Source organism: Callithrix jacchus, chromosome 5 (genome assembly GCF_049354715.1).
Source record: "Callithrix jacchus isolate 240 chromosome 5, calJac240_pri, whole genome shotgun sequence".
Lineage (NCBI taxonomy): Eukaryota > Metazoa > Chordata > Mammalia > Primates > Cebidae > Callithrix > Callithrix jacchus.
Window position 1 is genome coordinate 86,535,047 of NC_133506.1, and position 26,785 is coordinate 86,561,831.

Below are 26,785 nucleotides of genomic sequence, written 5' to 3' on the forward strand. Positions count from 1 at the left end.
AAGGATTGCATAGGCCAGGCAGCCTAGGCTCTGCGGGTGAAGATTTCTCTACCTCCCAGTGACTCCTCTTCTCCCTTATCAGCTCTGATAGGAGAGAGGAAGAGGGAAGAGGACGTCAAAAGTTCTGTTCATCCGGAAGGGCTGGGAGTTACTTCCTGGGATGGGGAGCTCGTGAGCCAATCCAGAAGACGACCACGGGGTCTGGCGGGAGCCCCAACGCTGCCCTGAAGACTCGGCCGGGAGGGGGCGCTGTGGCCTCCCCACCCCCAGCCCGCAGGCTCCTAGCCGGGTTCGCCGCGCTGCAACGCAATCCGCACCTGGCTTTACCCAGGGCTGCGTTCAGTGCCCACTTGTCCTGCAGGGCACCGCCGTCTCCCTTTCATCTTGGGGCTCCCGGGTCCAAAAGGTTCCCAGATCCAGCCCCTTGCCTGAACCAAAGTGGGCAGGCACTCAGATTGTAAGATGAACGAATGAACGAAGGAACGAACTAATGAATAAGGGCTCATCCTGCAGAACGTTCGCGTCTCAGCGCGCACTAGGCACGTCAATGCCAAAGGTGCTGGGAGTCGGGCTCGGAGCCCGGCGCGGCTGGAGTGGGGGCGGCGAGGAGCTCCCGCTAGCCAGCTGCAGGGCGGGAACTGCCCAAACGCAGGTCGCAGCTTCCCCGGGTTCTGCGGCGGCTTCGCTCAGTGGGGACCGCCCTGTTCCACCGCCACCAATAGCCTCGCCCTCATAAATTCACCTGAGCACCCCCGCCCAAGTGCCCCCGGCTCCCCTGGACTTCCCAGGCCCGGACCTCTGCCCGGCGGGAGGTAGGAGGCTGCATCCTCTCCTGCCACCCCCTCGCCCATCCCGGGCTTCTCCCCGGGCTGCGGCGGCCGCCACCGCCGCAAGCACGCCCGGAGGACTGCCGCAAACCCGGGCGTAGGGAAAGGGGATCCTGGCGGCGGGGCGCAGGCGGCGGGCCAGGGGAAGAGGAGGGAGCGGGGAAGGAGCCGAGGGGCGAGGGGCAGGGAGGGAGCCGAGGGGCGAGGCGCGGAGGAGGGACCGAAGGGGAGGAGAGAGGAGGGGAGGGGAGAGGGAGAGGGAGAGGGAGAGGGAGAGGGAGAGGGAGAGGGAGAGGGAGAGGGAGAGGGAGAGGCGGGGGGGAGGGGGAGGGGAAAGGGGAGGGAGGGGACAAGCTGGGCGAGGGGGCGGGGAGCCAAGGCGAGGAGCCGCGCGGACCTTGCGGGAGGCGGCAGGGGCTAGGCTGGCAAGAAGCGGCCTCCCGCCGGGCTGAGTCGGGAAACGGCGGCCAGACTTCCCCGGGAAGGGGCGAGCGAGAGCCGGCCGGGCCGGGCTGCGGGGACGGGGAGCGCGGAACCGGGCGCCTCCTCACGGGGCAGCCACCGAGGAGTCCGGCCGCCCACCGCGTGCTGCCCGAGCCCGCAGCAGCCCGCCGGCCCCTCTGGGATGCCTGGGGGACCCGGGCGTTCAGGACAGTAACCGAGCGAGCCGGAGGATGGGACGGCACCCGCAGCTCCGGCTTGTCAAGGTAAGAGCCCGCCGGCCCGCCCTCCAGCGCGAGCGCCCCCAGCCCCGGGCAGACGCGGGACAGGCCGGGCTGTGGGTGCGATGGAGGAGGGGGCGCCAGGAGAGCGGCAGTCAGGTCGGGGAAGGCTGGGCTCTGGGGCAGCCTAACTCTCTGGACCTTTGGAGCCAGGGTTTGGTGGGCAGGGGGAGACTCAGGTGAGAAAAGAAATCGTGGCTGAGCCGCCGGGATGTTGGCGGAGGAGGGGTCTGCCCACTCGGGTAGCCGTTTCCGCGCCAAGAATCGCTCTAGGCTTTGGGGCAGACGCTGGGTTCCGCCTCCCACGCCCTCCCTGCAGACCCCGGCCCCAGGACGGGAGGCTCTGAAGCGGGGTTCCCCGCCTCGCCCCAGCACCTTCTCATAGCTCCCCGACTCCGCCCGCCCCCGCCCCAGTCCCGGGAGCGCATCCTGCTCCTTCTCCTCGGCTGCAAGCTGCGAGTCCAGGGAGATTAATGCGGCCCGCGCCTGCGAACCCTTGATCAATATCGCAGTCTCGGGGGAGGGGACCGTGCCTCCGGCGGCGGTTACCATTCCCTCGCCGCGGCCCGGGAGCGCAACACTCGCTCTCCGAGCCTGGGCACCGAGATCCCCGCGCTGCGCAGCCTACCCTGCGACGCGGATCGGTCGCTGGAGTTTAGGAAAGTCGCCAGACCTTACGTCCAGCGTCTGCCCGCTGAACTTCGTGGGCGGCGGGGGCGGCCCAAGGGCCGTGTGCGCCCGGGAAGGGCCGGGAGGCCGGCAGTCCGGCCCGCCCCTAGTGCCAGGCGTCACTTGCAGCCCCGAGCGCTTTCCACAGCGTTCTGGTCTTGCAAGGTGTAGGCGCGCCCGCTGCAGCCGGCCGGAGGGGCGGGTGGGCCTCTGCGCGGCTGCCGGGAAACCCCGTGCCGCACCCGCCTGGGCACGGCCTCGCCCGGGGCTCGGGATCCCTCAGGGTCCGCTTCAGCCACAGACGTAGACGCCAGCCTGACCCGGTTCGGGGCATTCAAAGCGATTACATTAAAGAGACTTTGGTGGATTTGGGGGAGGGGTGCGGATTGGCGGAATTTCATTTTTCCATCAGTTATTAAACCAACTGTACGTATAGCGGCTTACCAAGTGGTTTGAGTTAAAGCACCAAGATTTTTTAATGAGACGTTACAAGTTACTGAGATTTTTCTCTAATCCTGCCCCTCCCCAGATATTTATAAGTTGATTCTTGAAATGACTGAGGGTTGGTCTCATTGAACCCACATCCCCTCCCCTGTCTGTTACCTGAGGGCTAGAGATGAACTCAGAGATTATTTTCTGGGCGTTCAAGGAGACAGACGGATGAGGAAGGTGAAGAAAAACATCCAGAGAGGTCGAATAGGTGGCACTGAATGGGAATATTTTCCAAAAGTCTTGTGTGTATCGAAGCCTGGTCTAAATGCACAAACCAGTTAGACCAAATTCAGTCTTTTGAACGGATTCAAAGGATTGAAATGTGGGTGTTTTTGTTTTTTTTTTTTTTCCAGTTTACACTGAAATAGATCAATGTTCTTTTTCTGGCCTTCTTTAGAGTTGTGTGCAAATCTCTGTTTAGAATGATCATGTTTTTCTTTAAAAAAAAAAAAAGGGGAGTCTTTTTATTTCTGTTATTCCTACCAGATAGTGGGGTGTGTGCTCTTTATGACTGGCCTAATAAACTCAGTCAGCACTCAGTAAATACCAAATGAATGAGGCTGAGCCAGGGAATGGCCAGCGAATGCTGGTTTCAAAGCTGGTTTCTATTAAATAGTTGCTTTTTTCTTTTACTTATGTAGCATGTACAATTCACTGGGCATTATTCTACCTGCTTTGCAAATATTAAGTCATTGAGTCCTCCTAACAGCCCTAGAAAGTAGGAATTATTCCTGAGACACAGAGAGGCTAAGTAACTGGTTCAGGGTCACAGAGCCAGTGAATAGTGAAGTCAGAATTCAAACCTGGGCACTCTGATATAAGGCTTTGTTTTGTTTGCTTTTACCAGAAAATATCTTTTTTTTTTTCTTTTTTTTGGGATAGGGTCTCACTCTGTCACCCAGGTTGGAGTGCAGTGGTGTGATCTCAGCTCACTGAAGCCTCAACCTCCCTGGGCTCCAGTAATCCTCCCACCTCAACCTCCAGAATAGCTGGAACCATAGGCATGCACCACCACACCCAGCTAATTTTTGTATTTTTTATAGAAGTGGGGTTTCACCATATTGCCCAGGCTGGTCTCCAAACTCCTGGGCTCAAGCGATCAGCCAACCTCGGACTCCCAAAATTCTAGGATTACAGACGCGAGCCACTGTGCCCAGCCATTACCAGAAAATATGTTAAGCCCCTTAAACCTCACCCTAGATCTTAGCCAGATGAGAGCCCAGGTAGTTTTGCCAGCATGAGAGTATAAATCTAGGGACTTAGTGTTCATCCCAAATCCAGCGCTGTCCCCAGCAAGTCAGCCAATGTTGGGAAGGGTCCACTCTGGGGCCTATATTGTGGGCCTCGCACTGTACCGGTTACAGAGTCCTGGGGGGAAATGCGTGTAAATGGGGAGAAACAGGGTGTGTGACCGTGTATGTATGAGTGGGGAGGGACGATGTGTGTGCAAGTGGCCATGAGTCAGAAGACAGGCAAGACATTGTCTCTATCCCCAGGAAGGGGCAGGGGCCTGAGCACCTGGGAGTCACCCACGCACTCACTGCAGCTCCTCACAGGGAGGTGGAGTGTGACTCTAAACATGGGTCCCAGTGTCTGTGAGGGGTGCAGAAGGCAAGGCCTCTCCATGGGTTCTAACAGGAGAGTGATCTCCCAGGAGGGAGCTGGTTTTATTATTATTGTTATTCTTATGTAAGCAACTTAGCAGCTATAGGCAAAGTTTGAAAACCAGAATGGAAAAATGATTGCAACCTCACTCTCTGAATCCAGCTGTTGTGTAATTCATTTAAAAAATACCCCCACAGGTCCCCTTCTCAAGCACCTGTCTGGGCACAGCTGTGGCTGCCGGGCAGCCCACTCCCCAGTGTCACAGCCCAAGTCTGTTTCACGTTATCCGGAGCCTCCTTGGGAGAATATGTCTGCATGTTGCCTGCAAGTGAATGGACTTTGCCGTCCCTATATGGGTGCATATCTGGGCCATTTCCAAGTTGTTTCTTTGATTAAATGATATGGAGCCAGGTTTTCGAGGGGAGCATTGGCAGGAGCCATGAGGAATGTGAAACGATGAGCCCAGCGTGCGCCAGTGGGCTCCTGCAGCCTTCGGGAACTACTGGCCTGCCCACAGACCGGGGGCAAAGTCGGAGAGGGGTCCAAAAGCCTGGCCAAGCCCATCTGATTGGAAATGACCAGCCATAGAGAGGAGTGTGTAGATAATGGAAAAGTAGAATACTCACCCAGAGCCAGTGAGGACAAGCTCAAGTGGAAAATCCATTTCTCACCCTCTCTAACATTTGGCTCCTCAGAGAGCACTGTTCATCTTTTACCCTTTGTGGCGCTGGGCCTCACAATTGTTGCACATAGTAGGTGTTTAACAAATGTTTGTGGACTGGATGGATGGTTTTATTGTTGCTTCTTCTGTTAGGTATTGTACAACTGGAAAGAACCTGTTTCTGTTCCCACAGGATGCAGATGTCATGTCAAAACAGAAGGCTGAGAGATGCTCAAACCACCCTAGCTGAAAAGCCATCTCTGATGCAGAAAGGACTAGAACTCCCCCTTAAGCCCACTGTGGTTACTAGAAAAGAGAAAACAACCGCCAGCCAACGCAGCACCCTAGTGATCTGGAGAATCCCTTAGGGGTGGGGCTTCAGCCCGTGAAACTCCAGTGCTTTTGCTGTGTCTGGAGGAGAGCAGGTCGCTAGCAGTGATCTGGGCCGTTTCTTCCTCAGTTAAAAGAGGGAGTGGGGTGATCTCTCTCAGCTCTGATTCTACCCTAATCACTCACAGTATCAACAAAAGAACTGTGAGCCCATTTTGAAGGTAAAGCCAGGTCGAGATTTCAGCTGCAGTTTTAATAGTCAAAGAATGGATTTGTTAATTACAAATGATTCCTGTCTACCTAAATTCAGAGGTCCCTGTCAGCAGAGTCCCTAGGAAAATTTTTTTTTAGACAGGGTCTCCCTCTGTTCCCCAGGCTGGAGTGCAGTGGTGTGAACACAGCTCACTGCAGCCTTAACCTCCTGGGCTCAAGTGATCCTCCCACCTCAGCCTCCTGAGTATCTGGGACTACAGGCATGCACCAACTACACCTAGCTAATTTTTAATTTTTTTGTAGACACAGGGTCTTGCCATATTGCCCAGGCTGGTCTCGAACTTCTGGGCTCAAGTGATCCTCCCACCTCAGTCTCCCAAAGTGTTGGGTTACAGGTGTGAGCCACCGGGCCCGGCCTGCATCCTTTTGAAATGCTTGTCTTTGGACTTGTTGCTCTCAGACAGCCATCCCTCACCGCGCCTAATGTGGCAGTCAACATCTTGTATGGGTAGGAACAGCAAATGAAGCAAATGTGGGCTTGAATCCTGAATCTGCCCTGAAGCTGTGGCCAAGTTATCACTCTGAACCTCAGTTTCTTCATCTGTCTAAATCAGGGGAAATAATACCTGCTTTATGGGATAATCATAATGACCTTGAGATGCCAAGTATGAAATTATGCACAGTTGCACAGTGTCTGGCACACAGTAACTGCATAATAAATATTAGCTATAGCAGTCACTTAATAAATCTTACCAACTTCCTCAGTCCAAGAAACGCCATCAAAAGGAGGAGTGGTGAGGGGATGGGGGTAGAGGAAGGGTACTTGGCATATGCAACTCCTCCTGCCTCAGAGCACTTCTCACAGTCCCTGGGGAAAAGGGATCAGCTACCAGCCATCAGCTTCGCTTGAAAGTCACAGACAGACCCGAACATCTCTGTTGTGGAAAAACCTGACTCTAAAAGTAGAGATATGTAGGGAGGATAATGCAAAATGATTCACTCACTGATGCAAACGATTATTTTGAAAATAACTAGCTGGATTCTATTAGACCACAGATTATTAATCACTTGTTTTCAGAGTACATGATATCTGCTTCAACAAAATTGAAAGGATGGCAGGAAGGGAGGGAGGCGGGCTTCATGAACCGGGCATGTCAGAATCCGGCTCTGGAAGACAGGTCCTTTTCATGTAGAACCAAGGATTCAAATGCTTTAGCCAAACAGGTTCTTTGACAACTGTCCACCCAGCCGCCACAAAACTGTTTCTGGGAAAATTAATATGTTTGTGGCTGTTTTCTGCCCTCTAACCACAGGCAATTTTGCCATCTCACCTCCATGGCGCTCCTGGGCCCAGAGAGCAGCCTCAACAAGGTGCTTTGAGGTGGGATTTGTGGGGCATGCACCTGCCCCCTCCACATGTCAGCTGGTTTCCAAGCCCCAGTCAGTCTGGTTGGGAGCCAGTGCGCCTAGGTCAGAGCCCGGGAAAACTGGCTAGACTGGTCCAGCCACTTCCGTGGCTGCAGAAGCAGGGAGGCAAGGCTTGATCTAGGCTGACCACTATACTTTAGAGTCTACCCACTGGAGTTTTAAGAGGTAGTGGGGGCTCTCAGGAAGAAAGGCGCAGTGGGAACCTTAGTTGAATTTTAGAGTACTGGGGTGTCAGGACCTCTAGGAGAATTGGGACAACTTATTGATCATCATCCCTGGTGGGTATAAAAGCCCAAAGAGCTGAAAGGCACCTGCCCGGGATGAAAGGCTAGGAAAAGAGGTGGTCGCAGCATTGCCATTTACATTGGGGAGTTTTCTCCCTCTGTGATCCATTCATCTCTCCCTCCCTGTTTTCTCAGCCTCCTTGGCAAGGTGTGTGAAGGGCTCATTTCTAGAAAACCCTTCCGAGCTCAGCAGAGGCCAGAGGTACCAGGCTGAGTGGGCAGCCTGTGCACAGAGATGGGGAAGGAAGTGTGGTAGGGGGATGAGGGGCTGGGCTGTGTGGGCTGGAAAGGCAAACCGGGTCCAGGAGTGGTTTTCCTGGGGGAACGGCTGCAGGACAGTCCAGGCACCATCTGAGGCACAGTCCTCACAGGTCTGGGCCCCCTGCACTGGGGACCCTGACTGCACTGTCAGAACAAGGGCCAGGCGGGGTGCCCAGGGGCCTGCTAAGGTGGATGATTTCTTTTCTTTTTTTCTTTTTTTTTTTTTTGAGATGGAGTCTCACTATGTCACCCAGGCTGGAGTGTAGTGGTGCAGTCTTGGCTCACTGCAACCTCCACCTCCTGGGTTCGAGCGATTCTCCTGCCTCAGCCTCCTCAGTAGCTAGGATTACAGGTCCTCGCCACCATGCCCAGCTAATTTTTTGTATTTTTTAGTAGAGACAGGGTTTTACTATGTTGGCCAAGCTGCTCTTGCACGAAGGCCCACAAGTGACCCCGTTGAGTCCTCCTATCTCCTTCTAGAGGGGAAAGAACCTGGCACGCTCGAATCTCTTGCTTCTCACCCCTGGCCCTCTGCCTTGGTCTCACTGTTCTCCTTCCTACCCTGCACCCTCCACCCCCAGCAGAATAGAATATTCATTTCTGATGCTTCTCTTACAGGAGCTTCTGCCCCCAAGTCTCTCTGTGCCAATCTTTACCGGGCATGTACACCAAAGTCTTTCTGAACTATCCCCACCTCCTCCTCCAGGAAGCCCTCCAGTCTAAGTCTGTCTCTCACTGGTTGTTCCTTTGTTCTCACCTCGTCCCTTCCCCTGGTGTGAGCCTCTAGCTCGTGGTGGATCCTGGGCTGTCCCACAACATGGGGTCTTCCAGCTCTTTGATGTGCCCCCGATAGGGGGCTCAAAAACACCTCCTAACCAAATTCTACACAGACCCCTTGTGACCCACATCTAACCTGAACCCTTGTTCCCACCATAGATTATGAGCTCTGCCTAGACTAGAAAGATACCCTTACACACACACACACGTACACACACACATACACACACATACACACATATATGCACATATACACACACATACACACACATACATATGCACATACACGCACACACGTATACATACACACATACACATACACACACATACACGCACATATACACACATATATACACACACACACACATACACACACACACACTCTCTGTGTGCCCAGCACTTAGTCCAGAACTGCACACAGTAGGTGTACAATAGATGCTGAACTAAATGGAGGGCCTCTCCCTACTCCAGCTCCCCGATGAGCATCTGTCTGAGTGTGGAAGTGCTATGGCGACAGAAGACACAGTGACAAGCCAGACAGATAGGTCCCTCTCTGCCTCCGCGTGTGGATTTGTGACTCAACGGCTTATCAAGGGCTATGCTGCCACACGGCTTAGTAACATTAAAAGATTCCCGCACTGCCCTGTGTTCCGCCCCCGGTCCCCATAGCACTGGGGTGTTGTCCACGTGCACACACAGGCAGCATTTTGCTTCATGAGCAGTTCTGGGCAGGAATGATGGGGATGTTGCTAGAGGGAATTGTGGTGCTGGGCTCAGAAACAAAAGGGCGCGAAGGTCTCAGAAGCTGGGGCCTCCAGAGAGCAGGTCCCAGGCACTTTAGTCCCTAAGCAGGGACTGGGGAGGCAGCCCTAGTGGCATCCTGGGGGTCCCTCCCTGGTGCTGTCCTGGTTCTCCTGGTGATGAGGCAGGAATAGCCAGTCAAGGCAGGGGTGCCGAGAGCACTGGCATTCCTGGTACCTTCATGGGATCCAGTTTGTCAGCATCCCACCCCTCCAGCTCCCTGTACGTCGGTGTTGGGGGGAGGCAGTCTGGGATGTCCTTTCTCTGCTGACGGCTGGAGCCTCACAGCCTGACCGTGGAAGCTGCTGCAAGGCTGTGAAATGGGAGGGCTAGGAGACGTGGGGCTCTCGTGCACCCTAGAGGAAGGACCACTGTCCCTAAAGCTGACAGGGCAGGAGGCCTGACATTGGGGCTGACTCAGTCACTTCCTGGATGGGTGACCTCAAGCAAATCACACAACCTCTCTGGGTCTTTGGGTCTTCATGATGCAGAATGAAGGAGGAAATGCCTGTGCTGCCGCAGGGGGCCTGCTCCCAACAAAGGTCAGTGGGACCTGCTGCTTTCATGGGTGGGGTCCTTCCTTCACCCTGTGCTGCCTGCCCCAGGACTCCCCTCAAAACTAAGCCCAACCATCACTCAAGACCCGCCTCCTCCGTGAGGCCTTTCCTGGTGAGCCAGGTATTGATTGCACTCTGTCCTCCAGCTAAGGCAGGGCCCTCAAACTAGCTGTGGGGAAGGAACGCATGAATTTTTCCAATCCATGGCAGATTGGCCTGTGGTCCTGATGCGCAGCCTGAACCATGTGATTCACCTGGCAAGTCTGACAGCGTCTGAATTGGTCTAGACCCTGTTTGTCGAGATGAGTGTCTTAACTGCATGCTTGGATGTCCCAGCAGGGATGGATTCACATCAAAGTTTCCAAATGCTTACTCTCCATTTTTGTGCTTATCAAGTCATAGACCAGGAACCAACTGCTTGTGGTTGGCAAACTTGACCAGTCAGACTGGTCCTCACCACCCTTTGAATAGCACGGACCTAAAGCCTTCCTTGGGGGCCAGAATTCACTGCCTGGCCGAGATCTCCAGTTCACCCTTCACACAGCCTGGCCTTCCTGCTGTGCTTCTCACACTTATGCGGCTCCATTGCATGGATGCGAGTGATGTAGTGCCTCTTTCTGGCAGCCAAGGCTGGGCGACGGAAGAAGGAAGAACCCTTATCCAGAAGGAGGAAACTCTTTAGTTTGCTCAGACCCCTTACCTGGTAGCAGGTTCTGAGTAAGCCCCTTTCCCTCCTTGTCACACTCATCAATCTGCAGTTGTCACCAAGGTGAGCTGAGGACCCATGATCAGTGGTCGCAGGTCCTAGTGGGGCAAGAGCAGCCTTGCTCTGTGTGGGTTCCCCTAAGCTCACAGGACTTAGCCCCACATCGGTTCTACCCCTTCTCCCTGCACTCATCCAGGATAAAGGAACCCAACTGCTTCAGGGTCCAGGACCCGGCTCTCCCTCCTGCCTCTGAGGTGCCGGCCCTGGGGAGGTTCTGCTGGAGCCTCAGCTGGGTGAGCTCAGCTCGCTGACTCCGGGAAGAGGCTGCTGTTTAGGCTGTTTCTGGGCTGCTTATGCCTCAACTTTGGCCACATCAGCAGGCAGACCTTCCTGCATCTCCTGGTCACACGCTGCGGGAGGAGATCTGGAGGCACTGACCCAGCAGGGCCAGGACAGCAGTGAGTGAGGGGAAGGAGTTCCCATCTACCCAGCTGGCCAGGAAAGGTCATTCCCACCAGTCCCCTGCCTTCAGACTAAGGCAAGGGGGTGGGAGACTGACTGGTCCAAGGTCGCACAGGGCATTCGCCAGGAAGAGGGCAATCCAAGGTGTCTTCCTGCCCTGAAGGCACCTCCCTCTTGTAATCCCACTCTTTCCAAGGTCCCCCATACAGCCACCTTCCTCTCCCACCCCACCCCCATAACGGGCAGGCCAGCAAGTGTCTTCAAGCTGGGATGGAGCATTGCAACCTTCCAACCTGGGGCTTCCCATCCTCGGCACTGTTGACATTTGGGGCTGGATAATCCTTCGCTATGGGGTCTGGCCTTTTAGGATGTTGATCAGCATTCCTGGCCTTTACCCATTAAATGCCAGTAGCACCTCCCCCTTCCTGATTATGGCCACCAAGAATATCTTCAGACATTACCAAACATCCCCTGGGAGGCAAAATGGCCTCCAGGTGACCATCTCTGGGCTAGCTGAGTTATCCTCAATTCTGTTGATGCTTCAGAATCACTAGAGAGCATTTAAAAAAATAGAAGGGCCCCTGAGCTTCCCACAGCCTACTGAAGCCCAAGTTTTGGGGTGAGGTGTAAAAAATGGGATTTTCCATCTCCCAGGTCAGGTGTCAAGCACTGTCGGGAAATTCTGATTTTGTCTAAGTCACTGCCTTTATAGGCAAAGAGTCAGAAGATTTCCTGCTTTATGGACTGTATGGTCTGTCCTATTTCTGCCCTCAATATCCCTGCTCAGTGGGGTTTGATGGTCCAGCAGCCCTCTTTAAACTGACCTCCCATAGCCTTGGAAGGAAGTTGTTTCTCCAGGAAAAACAGCCCCAATGCCTTTAGCAATTTTAGATAAAATAGAACCTAATTTCCAGCCACCACTTTCACTCTCCCTTCCTGGCCCTCTTTAAATCCCTTTAAAACACAGCTCCTGAAAGGACATCTTTTCTCTGCCAACACCGAAATCCCCCTCACTTTACACTTGTCAGAGAGCCGCAGAGCCAAGAGCACAGCTGATAGTGTCACCTGCGTAGCTGGTGTCTCTGCGGCTGTCCCCACACCTCAGCTCTGCCTTGCACCCCCTCAGGGATGGTTTCCCAGTATCTGGGAGCCACTTACAGCTAACAGCTCCCAAGAGTAGGGGCTGGATCAGAATCCTGAGCTGGGCTCCCCTCTTCTGTGAGAGCCAACCTTCCTGAGTCCCACCCATTGACAGAGTCCTACTGCTGTCTACCTCCCAATTCCCACTGCCTGCTCTGAGGGAGCTGGGCTGCAGCCAGGAGCCAGAGTTTGAAAAGTAAAGGAAACCTGTACCCGTATGTCTTTTGGAGGATCCAGGCTTGTCATGGGGATGAGGGAGGGGAAGGCAGGCAGGGCAGGCAGGGAAACAGGCTGTGCTGCCAGGGGCAGGAGCCCGGCTCCAATCCCAGTCCCTCCAGTTACTGCAGTCAAACCCTGGGCAAGTTACCATCTTGGGTGCATCAGTCTGTCGCTTGAACAGTGGGGAGAGAGTAAGGGCTCTGCCTCACAGGGTCAACAAGGACCCAGTGAAGAAATTTACAGGGCCTGGCACTGCACAAGCCTTCAGTAAAAGCTGAAGAAAGAAAGAAAAGGAAGGAAAGAAGGGAGGAGGAAAGTGAAAGTCAGGGAAGACTGAGAAAGGTAGGGTGGTTAAGACAGGGAGAGGGGAAGTTGGGGAGGAGAGAGGCAGGAGGCCAGGAAGGCATGAGCTATAAGAAATCATCCATGAGTGAATTCAAGAGCAGATCACACCAACATGGGCAGCAAGAAATGCATGAGAGGCAGAAACGGAGGGAAGACGGGGAGGACGGGAGGTCAGCTGCGCTCCGGGCACCCCCTGCCCCCATGCCCAACAAACCCGTATCATTGACCAGGATGGACACTCCACTTCTGTAAGTGACTGCTGCTGGCTTCTGGGAAAGAGTGGTACTGGAAAGTGGGGTGCATGCCATGAGTGGGCAGGGGGCCCTTCTGGGGAGAAAGGCCAAGTCAGTAAGGAAGAACGCGCAAGGCTGAGTAACGAGTGGCAGCCATGTGTGCTTCCTGTACAGCCGGCCCTGTGCTGTTTTACATGCACCATGTTGTTGAATCTCTCCAGGAGCTTTGGGGTGTGAATATTTTATCCCTATCAGCCCCATTTACAGATGGGGAAAATGAGGCTCAGAGAAGTTCAGTGATCCTCCCAAGGTCACACAGGTAGGAAGGGGCAGATGAAAGATTCTGACAAGGATCCCTCCATCCCCAAGTTGAGAGACTTGAATTTCTACTCTTCTGTAAGTCCTGGAGCCCAGGCATATTCAGACCTGGAAAGGAATGTAGAGAACACAGTGACCTCCCCATTTTACAGACGAGGAAACTGAGGTGGGGAAATGATTTCTCTACCATCACACAGCAAGTTTGGCAGATTCAGAATGGGGTCCCAGCCCTGTGCTTCCCACCAAGAGTGCTTTCTCCTCTAGCACACCCTCCTGGAATCCACGGTGTGGGGCGATGCTGGGAGTAAGGAGAGGAGAGGGAGCTCCTAATGAGCAGGAGGAACACAGAGGAAAATGACAAAAAGTGAGCAGGCCCATCACAATGTCCTGGTGGGAATCAACATGAGACCCCATTGTCAAAGGGGGCAGAAAGTGAAAACCCATCTGTTTACTTATTCACTCAGTCATTTATGCATTCAACAAATGTGTTGGGGCCTGCTCTGAATCAGGCCCCATTGAGGATACAAAAATAGCCAAACACAGGCTGGGCACAGTGGCTCATGCCTGTAATCCCAGCAGTTTGGGAGACCGAGTTAGATGGATCATCTGAGGTCAGGAGTTCGAGACCAGCCTGACCAACATGGCAAAACCTTATCTTTAATAAAAATATAAAAATTAGCCAGGTGTGGTGGCGGGTGCTTGTAATCCCAGCTACTCAGGAGGCTAAGGCATGAGGATCTCTTGAACCCAGGAGGTAGAGGTTGCAGTCAGCTGAGATTGCGCCACTGCACTCCAGCCTAGGTGACAGAGCAAGATCCTGTCTCAAAAAAAAAAAAAAAAAAAAAAAAAAATAGCCAAACACAGACCTTGCCCACAGGGAGCTTATAACCCAAACAAACAGTACATCTGAGACCTTAGAGGGGTGTGTGTGACTCTGGAGCTGGGGTTTCACAGCCCTTGCTGCACTGGGGTGGAGGAGACAGGTGACCCCTGTTTCTAGCCCTGCTCCAAGGCTTTATTAGGGAGCAGAGGCGTGAAGTACCAGAGAGGGCGGGCAGGGGCACCCTGAGCCGGGGGCCCCAGGGAGAAGACTGGTGGCGGGGAACACCCAGGCATCCCCCTCCCTTAACTGTAGGCAGGAGATTTTCCTTTCCATTTTTTCTTCTCTGTACAACAGCAATTTAAGTTAATTAAATGTAACAATAAATTATTTCTCGCCTGCCTGGAATAATCTTTCAGTGCTCACCCACTTTGGGGGAAAGCACAGGCTCTTTGCCTTGAGATGGAGGCCGGCTGTGGCTGTCACTGAAAGAGGCTGTGGGAGGAGGCTCAGGCCTGAGGTGGGGTGGGGAGAAGAGGCTGCTTCCAGAGCAGAAGCCTGGGCTGAGAAGGGACCCCTGGCATTGCTGCCCTCTGTCCCTAGTCTAGTTTGAATCTGGCTGGTCTCCACCTCCTGGTGGATGGGAGAAGGCGCCCCATGGGGTCCCCTCTGCTGGCACACATCTTGCATGTCTCTCCCTGACTCCTCCGCTTGGCACTGCTGTGGCGAGAAATTGTGCAGAAACCACACAATTGCATGTGGGGCCTGCCTTGCTCCTGTATTCAATTAGTCCGTAACTACAGATATATCCCCCGTAGGTACAGAGACGTTTCTGAAGGGGTGATTGCACAGATGCTTTATTTCTGCAAACCATATCCAGGTATTTCAGTGCAATGGGAGACCCAGCTTTTGAGAGAAATCTTTATATATGACCTCATTTCTTTATCGAATTTAGATTTTCTTCTCTTGCCTTTGCTTAAAATAGGCTCCACCTGAATACAATGCAATGCAAAGCAGAGTCAGAAGGGTCGGGGACTGAGATTGTGGCGCCTGCAGGACCCCAGGACCCAGGACCTTGGCCAGCAGGTGGCAAGTGTGGACTGGGGACCTTGCCTGTGGGGTCACCCGGGAGAGCTGTGATCTTGGCCACACTAGGGAGACAGGGACATCTCTAGGCCCTGAGTCAGAGTCTGTGAGTCTCCCAGGCCAGGGAAGTCAACAGGGCCTGGTTTCACCCTGACCTGCAGAACTGCCTCCATGGAACAGTTGGGCTGTCTGGCTGGGATGATGGGGGTGACAAGCTGGGAGAATTCACTGCTCAGGAACCTGCCATGGTGCTCCAGGCTGACTGGATCCATCTCAGCCCAGTGTCTGAGCGTCTCTGCAGGCCTGCCACACCAGCACAAGCTCAGGACCCTCCCCTTGCCTGGAAGGCCCTCTCTCTCCTTCTGACAGCCACATCCACTCTGCCCCATCCTCCATCTTACCTCCCCCAGGAAGCCCACCCTCATTGCCACAGTGCTGACCCCATCTGAAACGCCATGGCCCCCTGGCCTCAGTCTGCACCTCGTGTTGCCATCGTCACGGATGTGTGTGTCTGTCTGTCCTTCCCCATCTCTTCTGAGTTCCTTTCCTTTTTTCCAAATCATGTACTGAGCCCTGGACTCTGAATAAAGGATCCCAAACCAGCACGGGGGTCGGAGACACCACTCAATCCAGTGGATTTCGAACCCAAAAAGCAACTTTCTTTTAAGCGGAAAAACTCCTTCCCAAAGGAAAGCTTCCTGGGAAGGCAGAAGGAACTGACGGAAGGTAAGGAGAGGCAGGTCCTACCTGCCAGGCCTCCCCCAGGGCCCAGAAGGGACATCAGGAAAGCTGCTCCAGGCCCGCCCTCTGCAATGGAGGCGCATGCTGGGGCCCGGAGAAGCCAAGTCACACTGACTGGTAAGGACATCACATTGCAGAAGCAGCTCTCGTGGGTTCCTGCAAGTGGCCCATCTCCCCGTGAAGTGGGTAACATATACTGCATTGCCCTCATTGCAGATGAGGTAGTGGAGTCCCAGAGGGGTCAGGTGACTCACCCAAAGCCACACAGTCAGTGGCAGGACTGCCATGGGGCTCAGCAGAAGGGTGAGGAATCATGCTGAAGATCTGCTCTCAAGCTGTGGCTCTGTCAAAGGCCAGTGTGGTCCCTGACTCCTGGGGGCTCTGGGACTCTCCCAAGCTGAGCATCAGTGCCAGCTGTGAAGGGAGAGGGAAAGCAGGCTCCCTTCTCCCTGTTCCTCAGATGCCATGGCTGACCCCCTCCAGTGGCACTTCAGGACCCTCCCCAAAGGTTAATTACCAAATCATCACATCAAGGGAAATTGCTCTTTTGTGCCTTAAAGACCAAACTGAGCTGCGGCAACAAGGTTATTTATGGTCTCTAATAAGCATTTTCTGGGTGTGATTAACCTTTATGCCAAAATCACACTGGGAATTGGGATGGCAGCTTCATTCTAGCCCCACTCTGTGCTGGGTCTGGGGGTGGGGGCGTGGGTAGCAGCTGCAGCAGGCTGGAGCAGGCCACATCGCAGCCTGGCCCTCCACCCCCTCCATGGGCTCCTGCGCCACCTCCCTCTCCCCTGCCTTCCTTTCTGCCAAGGCCCGGTCTTGACCTGCGCCTGGCCAGCCAAAAGGCGTGACTCTCCTTATTGTTCATCTTGAAAGGCAGGAGCACCTGCTTACTGACTCCTAGCTCCTAAAAACTGTTCTGTGACATTGGGCACGTCAACTACCCCAGACTTAAAATGGGGAGCAGGAGATCTGCATGATCTGCTTTCCCTTCCATGCCAGGGACCCACTAGATCTTTGGAAAATCCTTTTACGAGATGCTGTCATCGAGCCGCACACACCCTTGGCCTCAGACTTTAACCTTGAAGGTTTGGCTCTTTGGTGAGTGGGGAGATTTGTAGCCAAGGTGCAAGTTTTATTCGGAGCCTTGGGGCTGCCAGGCTGGTGAATGGAAGTGAGGCATTAGCCAGTGAGTGAGCCTCACACTCTGCCAGCTTCAGCTTCAGTGCCGTTTGGATTTTCTCTACTTGGTGGAAGATAGTAAATCACATGAGGGCTTGAAAACTTGGTTCTGAAAGGACAGCCAGTGGCTGGGGCTGGTGATGGAGTGGAGGAGCCAGAGGCATCTGAGAAGGGCCGAAAGCACTTTGGTTTGATTTCAGAGGTGACATGTCTACTTTATCCCATTTACCATATGCCCCTACCACAGTTCTCACCATTTTTGGGGTGCTGGTTGTTGGTGAGAAGTAAAGGAAGCCAAGAACCCTCCCTAGGAAACTGGTTTTCATCTCACACAGAGGCTGCATTTATTTGTAGATCTTCACACTGCCTGCTCCCCAAGTTAAAAATTCATTTTTTTTTTTTTGCCGGGAGCAGTGGCTCACACCTGTAATTCCAGCATTTTGGGAGGCCAAGGCGGTGGATCACTTGAGGTCAGAAGTTTGAGATCAGCCTGGCCAACATGGTGAAACCCCATCTCTACTAAAAACAAAAAACTTAGCCACGTGTGGTGGTGCAGGCCTGTAGTCCCAGCTACTTGGGAAGCTGAGGCAGGAGAATTGCTTGAACCTGGGAGGCGGTTCACATCAAGGGAAATTGCTCTTTTGTGCCTTAAAGACCAAACTGAGCTGCAGCAACAAGGTTATTTATGGTCTCTAATAAGCATTTTCTGGGTGTGATTAACCTTTATGCCAAAATCACACTGGGAATTGGGATGGCAGCTTCATTCTAGCCCCGCTCTGTGCAGTGAGCTGAGATTGCACCACTGCAATCTAGCCTGGGTGACAGAGTAAGACTCTGTCTCAAAAACACACACACACACACACACACACACACAGAGAGAATTTTCCATTTTAAGGGAAAACAAACAACATTCTTGAAACTTTGGAGCCCTGTCCCTGCCAGTGCAGTAATTGTCTGTTGCTGGAGACAGAAAACCACAGTGGACCTTGAAAAGGAGACCAGCAGATGGTGGGAGGTAAAATCCAGGAAACCGCTGGACTTTTCATGGAAGTGTGATTCAGGAATCAGGCAGAAGCCCTCACAAACCTTCCACAGAGCAAGAGGTGGCACAGGCACAGATTCTACTACAGAGCAGACCTTTCTGGAGAGGAAAGGTTGGTCTGGGAATTTTAAGAAGCATTTTTCTTTGCATAATGCAACACTAGGCATCTGTTGGTAGAAAATGGCTTTGTGAACCATCACATTCAAGAGAGAGACAGAAGTGTCAGGGTTCTAGGCAGCCAAGGGCAGACTAGCCCATTGCATTTGGCTTGGTTTTCTGATGAATCGAAATTTGCTCTGCTCCTCTGTGCATACCAGGATATTAAGATGTGAGAATAAGAACTTCTAGCCTGTATATTTGCCATCTAATTAGTGCCTTGGGTCTCAAGTGCTTTGTGCCGAGGTGGTTTTCCTGCACTCAGGGCTGGTCCAAGGGCTCTGCTCGTGAGCCTCATGAGCACAGGGTCCAATGCGTGTACAGAGCGCACCGGGAAAAGGGTACATTGGAGGGAGAACTGAGCTGCTTTGCTTTGGAGGATTGGGCAGGTGCTGCCAAGCGACGGGTCCTGGAACTGGTCTCTGAAGAATGCAGAGTGGACCAAGTGACTCAGGGTGGGGGAGGGGCACAGACTGCATGGGCAGAGGGTTGCAGACATGAGGAGGACCTGGACATGGGGAGATGGTAAGTAATTGGGTGGGAATAGAAGGTGATGTGTCTTCGAGGCAGGAGATCTAAAGACCAGAGCACGAGGCACAGCTTAAGGATTAGATGGATAAGTGGAATGTCAGGCATCAGGGCTGATACTGTCAAACAGGAGATGTCTCCAGTTTATTTTTTTGTTTGTTTCTGAGCTGGAATCTTGCTCTGTCACCTAGGCTGGAGTGCAGTGGCACCATCTCGGCTCACTGCAACCTCCACCTCCTGGGTTCAAGCAATTCTCCTGCCTCAGCTTCCTAAGTAGCTGGGACTACAGGCGTGGGCCATGGTACCCACCTAATTTTTATATTTTTAGTAGAGTTGAGGTTTCACCATGTTGACCAGGCTGGTCTCAAACTCCTGACCTCAGATGATCTGTCTGCCTCGGCCTCCCAAAGTGCTGGGATTACAGGCGTGAGCCACCACGCCTGGCCAGTGTCACCAGTTTCTTTACTTTGCCTGTGGCTGAGCTGGCTCTGGGACCCCCGGTTTGAGAGAGACAGAGAGAGAGAGAAAGAGAGAGAAAGGGGCGGGGAGGTGGCATGGGGAGATATAGGGTGGGAAACAGGAAGTGAGGATTTCTAGTCTCTTCTAGAAGGAGCTGCCCCTCTCTGGGGACAGGGCAGCATCTGGGTCCCTGCTGATTACTGAGCAGGCAGCGCAGCTTTGTCATGAGGAGGACACTTAGCTTTCTGCTTAGCTAGCAAGAGCCACCGGCTGGCCTGGTGGCCTCCTCCTCTCTCTACTTCTGCATTTTCACTTGGAAAATGAGGGCAAAAATATTTCTCCATCTCTCCGGAGACTGTGAAGTTTAATTACTGATTAATAAAATGTTGGAAGTTCTTTGAGGCCAGAGAAATGAATTAGTTTGTTATCATCACTTCTGAGTCCCAGGATCGAGTTGGATAACCCCAATGCCATCTTGCTGAGTGTCCCGTGTGCAGAGCACAGGCTGGGGGTGTGGGGCTGGGGTTGTGCTTCAGAGCCTGGAGCTTGGTCCAGGGCAGAGAGACCCCTACGACAGTGCCAGCAAGGGAATGGAGTGAACAAAGCCACTACAGACTCAGGCACCACAGACTCAGGGGACCATGTGGGTGAGTCATGGGTGGGGGGACCAGGCTCTGACCAGGAGTGGGCACTATTCTCCTGGACCTTGGAATGTGGGTTGGAGGGAGGGGAGCAGAGTCTGCCTTCATCATCAGGACAGCAGTGGGAGGGAGTGGGTGCCATGAAAGGGGGTGGCCCTGGTGGGGTGAGGTGGGGTGGGATAAAGGAGAACATTCCCAGCAGGTGAACATGGAAAAGGGAGTCAGTTTGCTTCTAAGGACTGGGGGAAGGTCCCGAGATCCTAAAGGGGCCAGTGAAGAGGGGTCCAGGGAAGAGAGAATGGACAACCCTGGAGTATGGGACGGGCAGTGATGGAGGGATGGAGTCTGGCTTGGAGGGATGGAAGATGGTGCATGAGCAGGGCCCACCCGGGGTGAAGCAAGTGAGGTATTTCCTCAAGCCCACCACTAGAGGAGGTGCCAGCAACCTCAGTAATCACGATAGATAGATATTTTTTGAGACTTACTCTGTTTCCCAGGCTGGAGTGCAGTAGCATGATGTCGACTCACTGCAACCTCAACCTCTCGGGTTCAAGTGATTCTCCTGCCTCAGCCTCTGAGTAGTTGGGATTACAGGTTCCCACCACCACACCTGGCTAATTTTTATATTTTTAGTAGAGATGGGGTTTCACTATGTTGGCCAGGCTGGTCTTGAACTCCTGACCTCAAGTGATTCACCCACCTCAGCCTCCCAAAGTGCTGGGATTACAGGCTTGAGCCACTGCACTCGGCCATGATAGATGATATTTTAATATAATTGCTGACTTTTCCCCTTTTATCCCAAACTACTACATGGCCCAGCACTGTTACTGAGCCTATCTTTTCTTTAAAAAGTTTTCAATAATTTACTCGTCATGTATTTTCTATCGCTAATTTTGATTTAAAAAATAATTATGTGAAAATATTCTGTATCTTGACTACTAAGTTTTTTGATGCTCCCTTCGCTTTTGCACTCACCATGTGGAGTCCCAGCCCCTCACAGGAAGGCTGCGTGCTGCCTGGGCTGGCCACCACCCTGCTTCTAGCCTACATCCTAGCCTAGCAGCTTGCTCACCAAGGGACAAGCCCCTACCTCTCTCCCAGTCTCATTTTCCTGCTGTGAAATCCTAAGCCGGCTTCCAGAGCTAAGGGTCTATAGTGAAATTTGCAGTTGGTACAGAAATGGGGTGGGGCTGAGACACCTGGCCGTGGGGTCAGGGGGCCTCAGACGGAGGGGACCCCAAGAAGAAACAGCAGAGAAGTGAAGGTGGTGATGAGGAGAGTGGCCTCCCCTGAGGCCTCTCAGGCTTTGGGCTTACCATCCTGTCTGGGAACTCTGCTGGTAACCGGGCACCCAGCTCCCCACAGCCAGAGGGAAGGGCCGGTTACAACGCTCCCCTCTCCCTGCCCCTCACTCATGTTTCTTAACCCCTTTTGAATCAAATCCCAGGGGAAATAGCCACCTCTCCTCCAACAACTAAATAAAAACCACCAAGTTCAGATCAGTCAATATATCCTTCTTGAGTGCCTATTGTATACCAGAAACACAATCTCAGTCATTCATTTCTTCAGCAAATTTGAGTGCAATGAACAAAAGAAAGTCCCTGCCCTCACAGAGCGTGCAGTGCTGTGAGGACTTTTACATACATACATCATGTAAGCTTGAAAGGAGGTGGACAGTTATGCCTATTCTTACGGGTGAGGACACAGAGAGGCACAGAGAGGTCAAGTAACCTGCCCATGGCAACACAGTGAAATGGGGCCCTGGACACTCGGTCTCTCTCTTGACTCTAACCCTATAGGGAGGCGGGTGATGCGATGGTTGTGTGGGTGGGTTTAGTGAGAGAAGGGGCAGCCCTCCAGGTACAGGGCCTATGCCGCTCCCCTCCCATCTGGGCTGAAATTCTGTAATCAGAGTGACACGGAGCCTTCAAGGAGATTGAAGGGCAAAGGTTTTCCCTAGAATAGGGCATCCATCTCTCCAGACACATTTTTCCCTTAACCTTTCTGTGCCTCAGTTTCCTCATCTGCAAATAGGCACAGCCACACCAGCCCCAGGGAAAATTGTGCCGAAGCAGATGTCCAAAGGCATTATCAACGATGAGGCACAATCTGTGATGATGGAAAATTAGGCAGGTGGAGACGAGGGCTGGGGAAGCGGTTCACAAAACTAGAGGCCAGTTCTGCAGGAAGGGAGGGAAGTGGGTGCACCTATGGGGATCAGTGAAGCCATGGTGCTCTGTGGGCCAGTGAGGGTATGGGGCGTGCACAGGTGTATGTGGAGGTGCACCGTTGGGCCATGCTCAAGATCCCATGGGGATGGAGGTGGCTTAGTCTGGCAGCGCTCCAGCCCCTAGGGGCAAAATTCACCTCTTTCCTAGGAGTCTGGGTTCCTGTTCCTGTCAGCTTCCCTGCCAGGCCCCTCCAAAAACAGGGCAACTCCAGACCTTCCAGGCAAAGAGGACCCAGAGGGAGGAGAGAGGAGATGAGGGGCGGGTGTCTGGGAAGCAAGTGGATGAGTGACGGGTGGGAAAGGGAGCAGGTAGCTGCAGGCTGGATGGCTCATGGCTCATGGCCCCTGCTTAACATGTCCTTCACCTCCTGTGCCTGCAGGCCCTTCTCCTTCTGGGGCTGAACCCCGTCTCCACCTCCCTCCAAGACCAGCACTGCGAGAGCCTGTCCCTGGCTGGCAACATCTCAGGTGAGCCCCTTCAACCCCCTCCTGCAAGATTTCTGGTTGCCACAATGCCACCACCCCAGGTCTCCCAGGGTCTGCACACAGAACCATGAGCTAAGGCAGGATTTGCGGAGTCTCATCCTCTCTAGGGCTCCAAGCAATTCTTCAGTCTCCTCGGAGCGCCGTGTTGAGAAGGATCCCGCAGTTGGGTGTAAGGTTGGTGGGAAGGAGCTGCAGTTGGTTAGTAGCATCTGTGGACCCAGGGGGAGCTTACAACAAGGATTCTGAGTAGTTATCTTCCCTGCTTCAGGATGGGCACAGGTGAAGACACCCCAGCCCTTGCTGCTGAGCTGTGACTCCAGGAGGCATCAGGGGAGGAAGAAAGGCTGCCACAATCTGCAGCTAAAAATGCCCAGAGTGTGATACTGCAGGGTGCCAACACGTGCCAGGCACTGACCAAGGACTGGGGCTATGTTAACCCAATTTGCACAATGTCTCTCTAAAGTAGGTGCTGTTGTCCCTATTTTACACATAAGAAAACTGAGGCGCAGAGAACCAGTAAGCGCCGGAGCCCTGAGTGGAGCGCAGCAGCCTGGCTTCCGGTTGTGATAACACTGTGCTCTCTACCTCTCCAGTGGGAAAGACAGCACGGCTGCAGACATTACTAGGATCTGCATCACTTTACCATAAACAGAGTGCTTTTCATAATCATCTTATTTCATCCTCACACGAGTTTAAAGCCTGACATTTGTATGGTTGAGGAAACTGAGGCACAGAAGAGTTACATAACCCCCATGGCACCGCACAGCCAGTACATGGCAGTGACTGGGACCCAAATCTAGGTCTTTGGGCTCCAAAGGGCATGTCTTTTAAAACTGTGGGTGTGGTCCTGGGCATGGCTGCTGCTGGGCAAAAATGGAGAGGATCCCTGCACCTGAGGAGACTTAGGAGGCGTGTGGACCTTCTATTTAAGTCTTCAAGCCTCTCCTTGATGCACACTAACTCTTTCCTGAAGCACCTACTACACAGCAGGCCCTATGCAGGAAACTGGGCGAAACAAGAGGGGCTCACAGTCTCGTCCAGGAGTTGAGTCCACAAATGCATGTGCGAAGAGGCAGGGAGCAAGATGTATACTAGCGGAGAACAGTCACAAGTGTGCAGGAAGGCAGGAGGCATTGGTTTCTGAAGCTGGCTCTGGGGGGACAGGAGGCCTCCACAGCTCAGGGCAGCTGCTTCCTGGCCAGCTGTTCCTTCACTAGGGAGAGCCTGGTGGCAGAGAAACAAGCCCTGGACTTGCAGAAGGCACACTGGGTTCCTGTGCTGGCTCAGAGAAGGTGCCTGGTCATGTCCTGGCTGGGGCGGGTACTGGTAGCCACAGGGATGAGCATACCCTCAACCACCCTTGCACCTCACTTTACCCATTTGTAGAGGGGCAGGGGGGCTGCTACCTGCCCCAAGGATCTCTTATGAGATTCAATGAGATTCAATTCATAAGTTTTATGGCAATATTTCACAAACTGTAAACCATACAGCGTCATGCCAATACTAGGTTTTGTTTTGTTTTGTAAGAGATGGGGTCTCACTCTGTCACCTAGGCTGAAGTGCAGTGGCACAATCGTAACTTACTGCAGCCTTGATCTCCTGGGCTCAAGCAATTCTCCCATCTCCACCTCCTGAGAAGCTAGGATTACACATGCACACCACCACATCCGGCAATTCTTCAAAATTATTTTGTAGAGACAGGGTCTCTGTTGCCCAGACTGGAGTGCAGTGGCACAATCAGAGCTCACTGCAGCCCGGATCTGGGCTCAAGTGATCCTCCTGTCTCAGCCTCAGCAGGCTTTTAAAAGGCTTACTGTATAGCTGGAATGAAGGGAAGGAACTTGCCAGTGATTGCTCATAATGACGGAGGGAGCAGGGAGGCTAGGCAGGGGTGGTGCAAATCCAGGGAGGCTTCCTGAAGGAGGAAGTTTCAAGGTGAATATTAAGAGACACCCTTAGTATGAACTGGCAGGAAAGAGCCAGAGCTGTGCCCTACACCAAGAGGTGAGCAAGGACCGGTAGGTGGGTTTGGCGGAAGGACCAGGGAGGAGTCAGGAGGGAGGAGTGGGAAGCCTGGGAAGGTACAAGGAGCCCTCAGCATCTGGCTGCAAAGTTGGTTCACCTGTGATGGGGAATGGGGAAGTAAGCCCTTAAGCAGGAGTCTGGAGTTCTAGAAGGGAGAGATGGGGAGGGAGGAGGCTTGCTCAGAGGCTGGGCCGGTGAGGAAAAGCTCTATCCCCAGCCCCCCAGCCCTTAGGCCAGGTCAGGCTCTATCAACGTGTTTGTTATGTCAGGAGTGACATCCCTGAGCCCACGAAGGTGTCACCTGTCCTTGCAGGTAGCAGGCCATGATGAATGGCATTCATTCCACGGTGATTTGTACCCCGTGCCCATGCCTCCAGCCCAGCCTGCCTGGCTGCATGGTGCGCAATCCATCACCCTCCACAGTGGCCTCTGATAATGGACCATTTGTCTTCTGACTTGGAGTCCTACCCAGACCGACAGGCACTGGTAGAGACAGATGGTGAGGGTGGGGCGGAGGGGCCAAGACAGATGGGTAGGCGTCTGGCCGGGGCAGCTGGCATGGAGCCAGGGTCTTTGGGGGGCCTTCAATGTGCCTCATGCCAGGAGCTGGGAGAGGAGTGGGTCCCCAGGGCTGAGGCCCATCATGTGGCAGGCCACAGACTTGGCAACTCATAAAATTATGGCATGAGTATAACAATGCCAGGAAGAAATAGAGTTATTTACTAGTAACATCACCGACGAATAGAATCAGAGTTGACAATTACCTGGGGTCATCAGTTCTATCTCTGGTCTTAAGGTAATGAAGGATAATAATAATTAGCTAGGCTGGGCATGGTGGCTCACACCTGTAATCCCAGCACTTTGGGAGGCTAAGGCAGGCAGATCACTTGAGGTAAGGAGATTGAGACCTGCCTAGCCAACATGGTGAAACCCTGTCTCTACAAAAAATAAAAAATAAAACAATTAGCTGGGCATGGTGGCACATGCCTCTAATCTCAGCTACTCAGGAGACTGAGGCATGAGAATCTCCTGAGGCCGGGAGGCCGAGGTTGCAATGAGCCGAGATTGCACCACTGTACTCCAGCCTGGGTGACAGAGGGAGACTCTGTCTCAAATAGTAATAATAAGAGTTAATATTTATTTAGTGCCCGATATGTGTTGGGTACCATTCCAAGTGCCTTAATCTCATTCAATCATTATAATACTATAGTCAGGAAATAATTTTATTCCATTTTACAGTAGAGGAAGCTAAGGCTCAGAGAAGTTAAACAAGTTGCCCAAAGCCACTAAGCAGTGGCTGCAAGATATAAACCATGTGGGCCTGGGTTCAGATGTTACTATTGGCACCACGTTATGTGGCCACTCAGAACCAGGGTGCCCAGGGCCCAGTGTAGTCAGCTGTCTAGGGCTGCAGTGTTACCCCTGCAGTTTTCCATATCCACACTGGGTTTGCACATGGCCCCATATTCTCCTCTGTGCCTTGTATATGCCTGGCACTGTACTAGCTGCTGGGAAGGCAAAATTGAAAAGCCCACAAACCACAGGGCAGGAGCGCCATCCACTTGTCCTGATGGGTCACCCATCCTACACAGGCATCTTTCTCCTCTGCCCAGCCAAAGAGAAGGCAGCTTCACCATGAAATGGCCGAGCAAAGACCAGGATTCTCTGCCGCCCCCCCTCCATGCCAGGTGGTCCAGGCACGAGCCCTGCCCATTCATCCCACAGCACATTCCTCTGACTGGGCAAGAATGTGTGTTTCACAGGCTGCCCTGGGGCCACCTGGCCGCTTCCCCTCTGGACATCCTGGGCTGAGTCCCCCGTCCTGGGTTTAAGCCAAATAGGGGGGAAGGGCTTCCCAGCCACAGGGCTGCTGCCAAGTGCCCACCTCCAGAAGCTGCTGATGGGAGAGCCAACATAACTGGGGCAGAGCCAGGTTCCAGCTTCCCTCTGAAGTTATCCACCATGGGTGGATCTGCCAAGCGCATGTGGCCCCTGAGCCTGATGGGAGGGAAACTGTGTAACTTACTTGGGGAAAGAAGCCAGTGCCCGATTGTACACAGCATTAAATAGGCCATGTTCTAAGGGTTCTTACCTGTTCATTAAAGCAGGCCTCCCAGGACTCTGACCCAGCAGGGTTTCTTCCCCAGCAGGTGGGAGCCCTCCACACTGCCCCCTTTCCTCTGCTCTCCTTTTGCAGGGATTTGAGGCACTCTGACCAGGATGCGGTCCTCATGCATTTGTTCTGTGTATGTGTGGGGAAGGAGGAAGGTATAGGGCTGGTTTTTGCATTACTTTAGCCTGCTTGACTTCCCCCAGCTCAGCCCCCACCTGAA

At 53.3% G+C, this 26,785-nt stretch overlaps 1 protein-coding gene across 6 annotated transcripts in view; it reads left to right on the forward strand.

Annotated features, from left to right (window-relative positions):
• Window positions 1–666: 666 nt before the first annotated feature.
• CRHR1 (corticotropin releasing hormone receptor 1) overlaps window positions 667–26,785 on the forward strand; it is a 49,030-nt gene continuing 22,911 nt past the window's right edge. For 3 of the 6 annotated variants that reach the window (XM_035300246.3, XM_002748102.6, XM_035300245.3), the window contains exons 1-2: window positions 1,209–1,534; window positions 22,322–22,409. Coding sequence is in view for 2 of the 6 variants with exons in the window: in XM_002748102.6 (XP_002748148.2) it covers window positions 1,502–1,534; window positions 22,322–22,409 (121 nt within the window). In the remaining 4 variants the exon portion in view is untranslated. Of the gene's footprint in view, window positions 813–1,208; window positions 1,535–21,726; window positions 21,841–22,321; window positions 22,410–26,785 lie in introns of those variants that run through there. The other 3 variants (XM_078373399.1, XM_078373398.1, XM_078373397.1) reach the window with 2 other exon arrangements.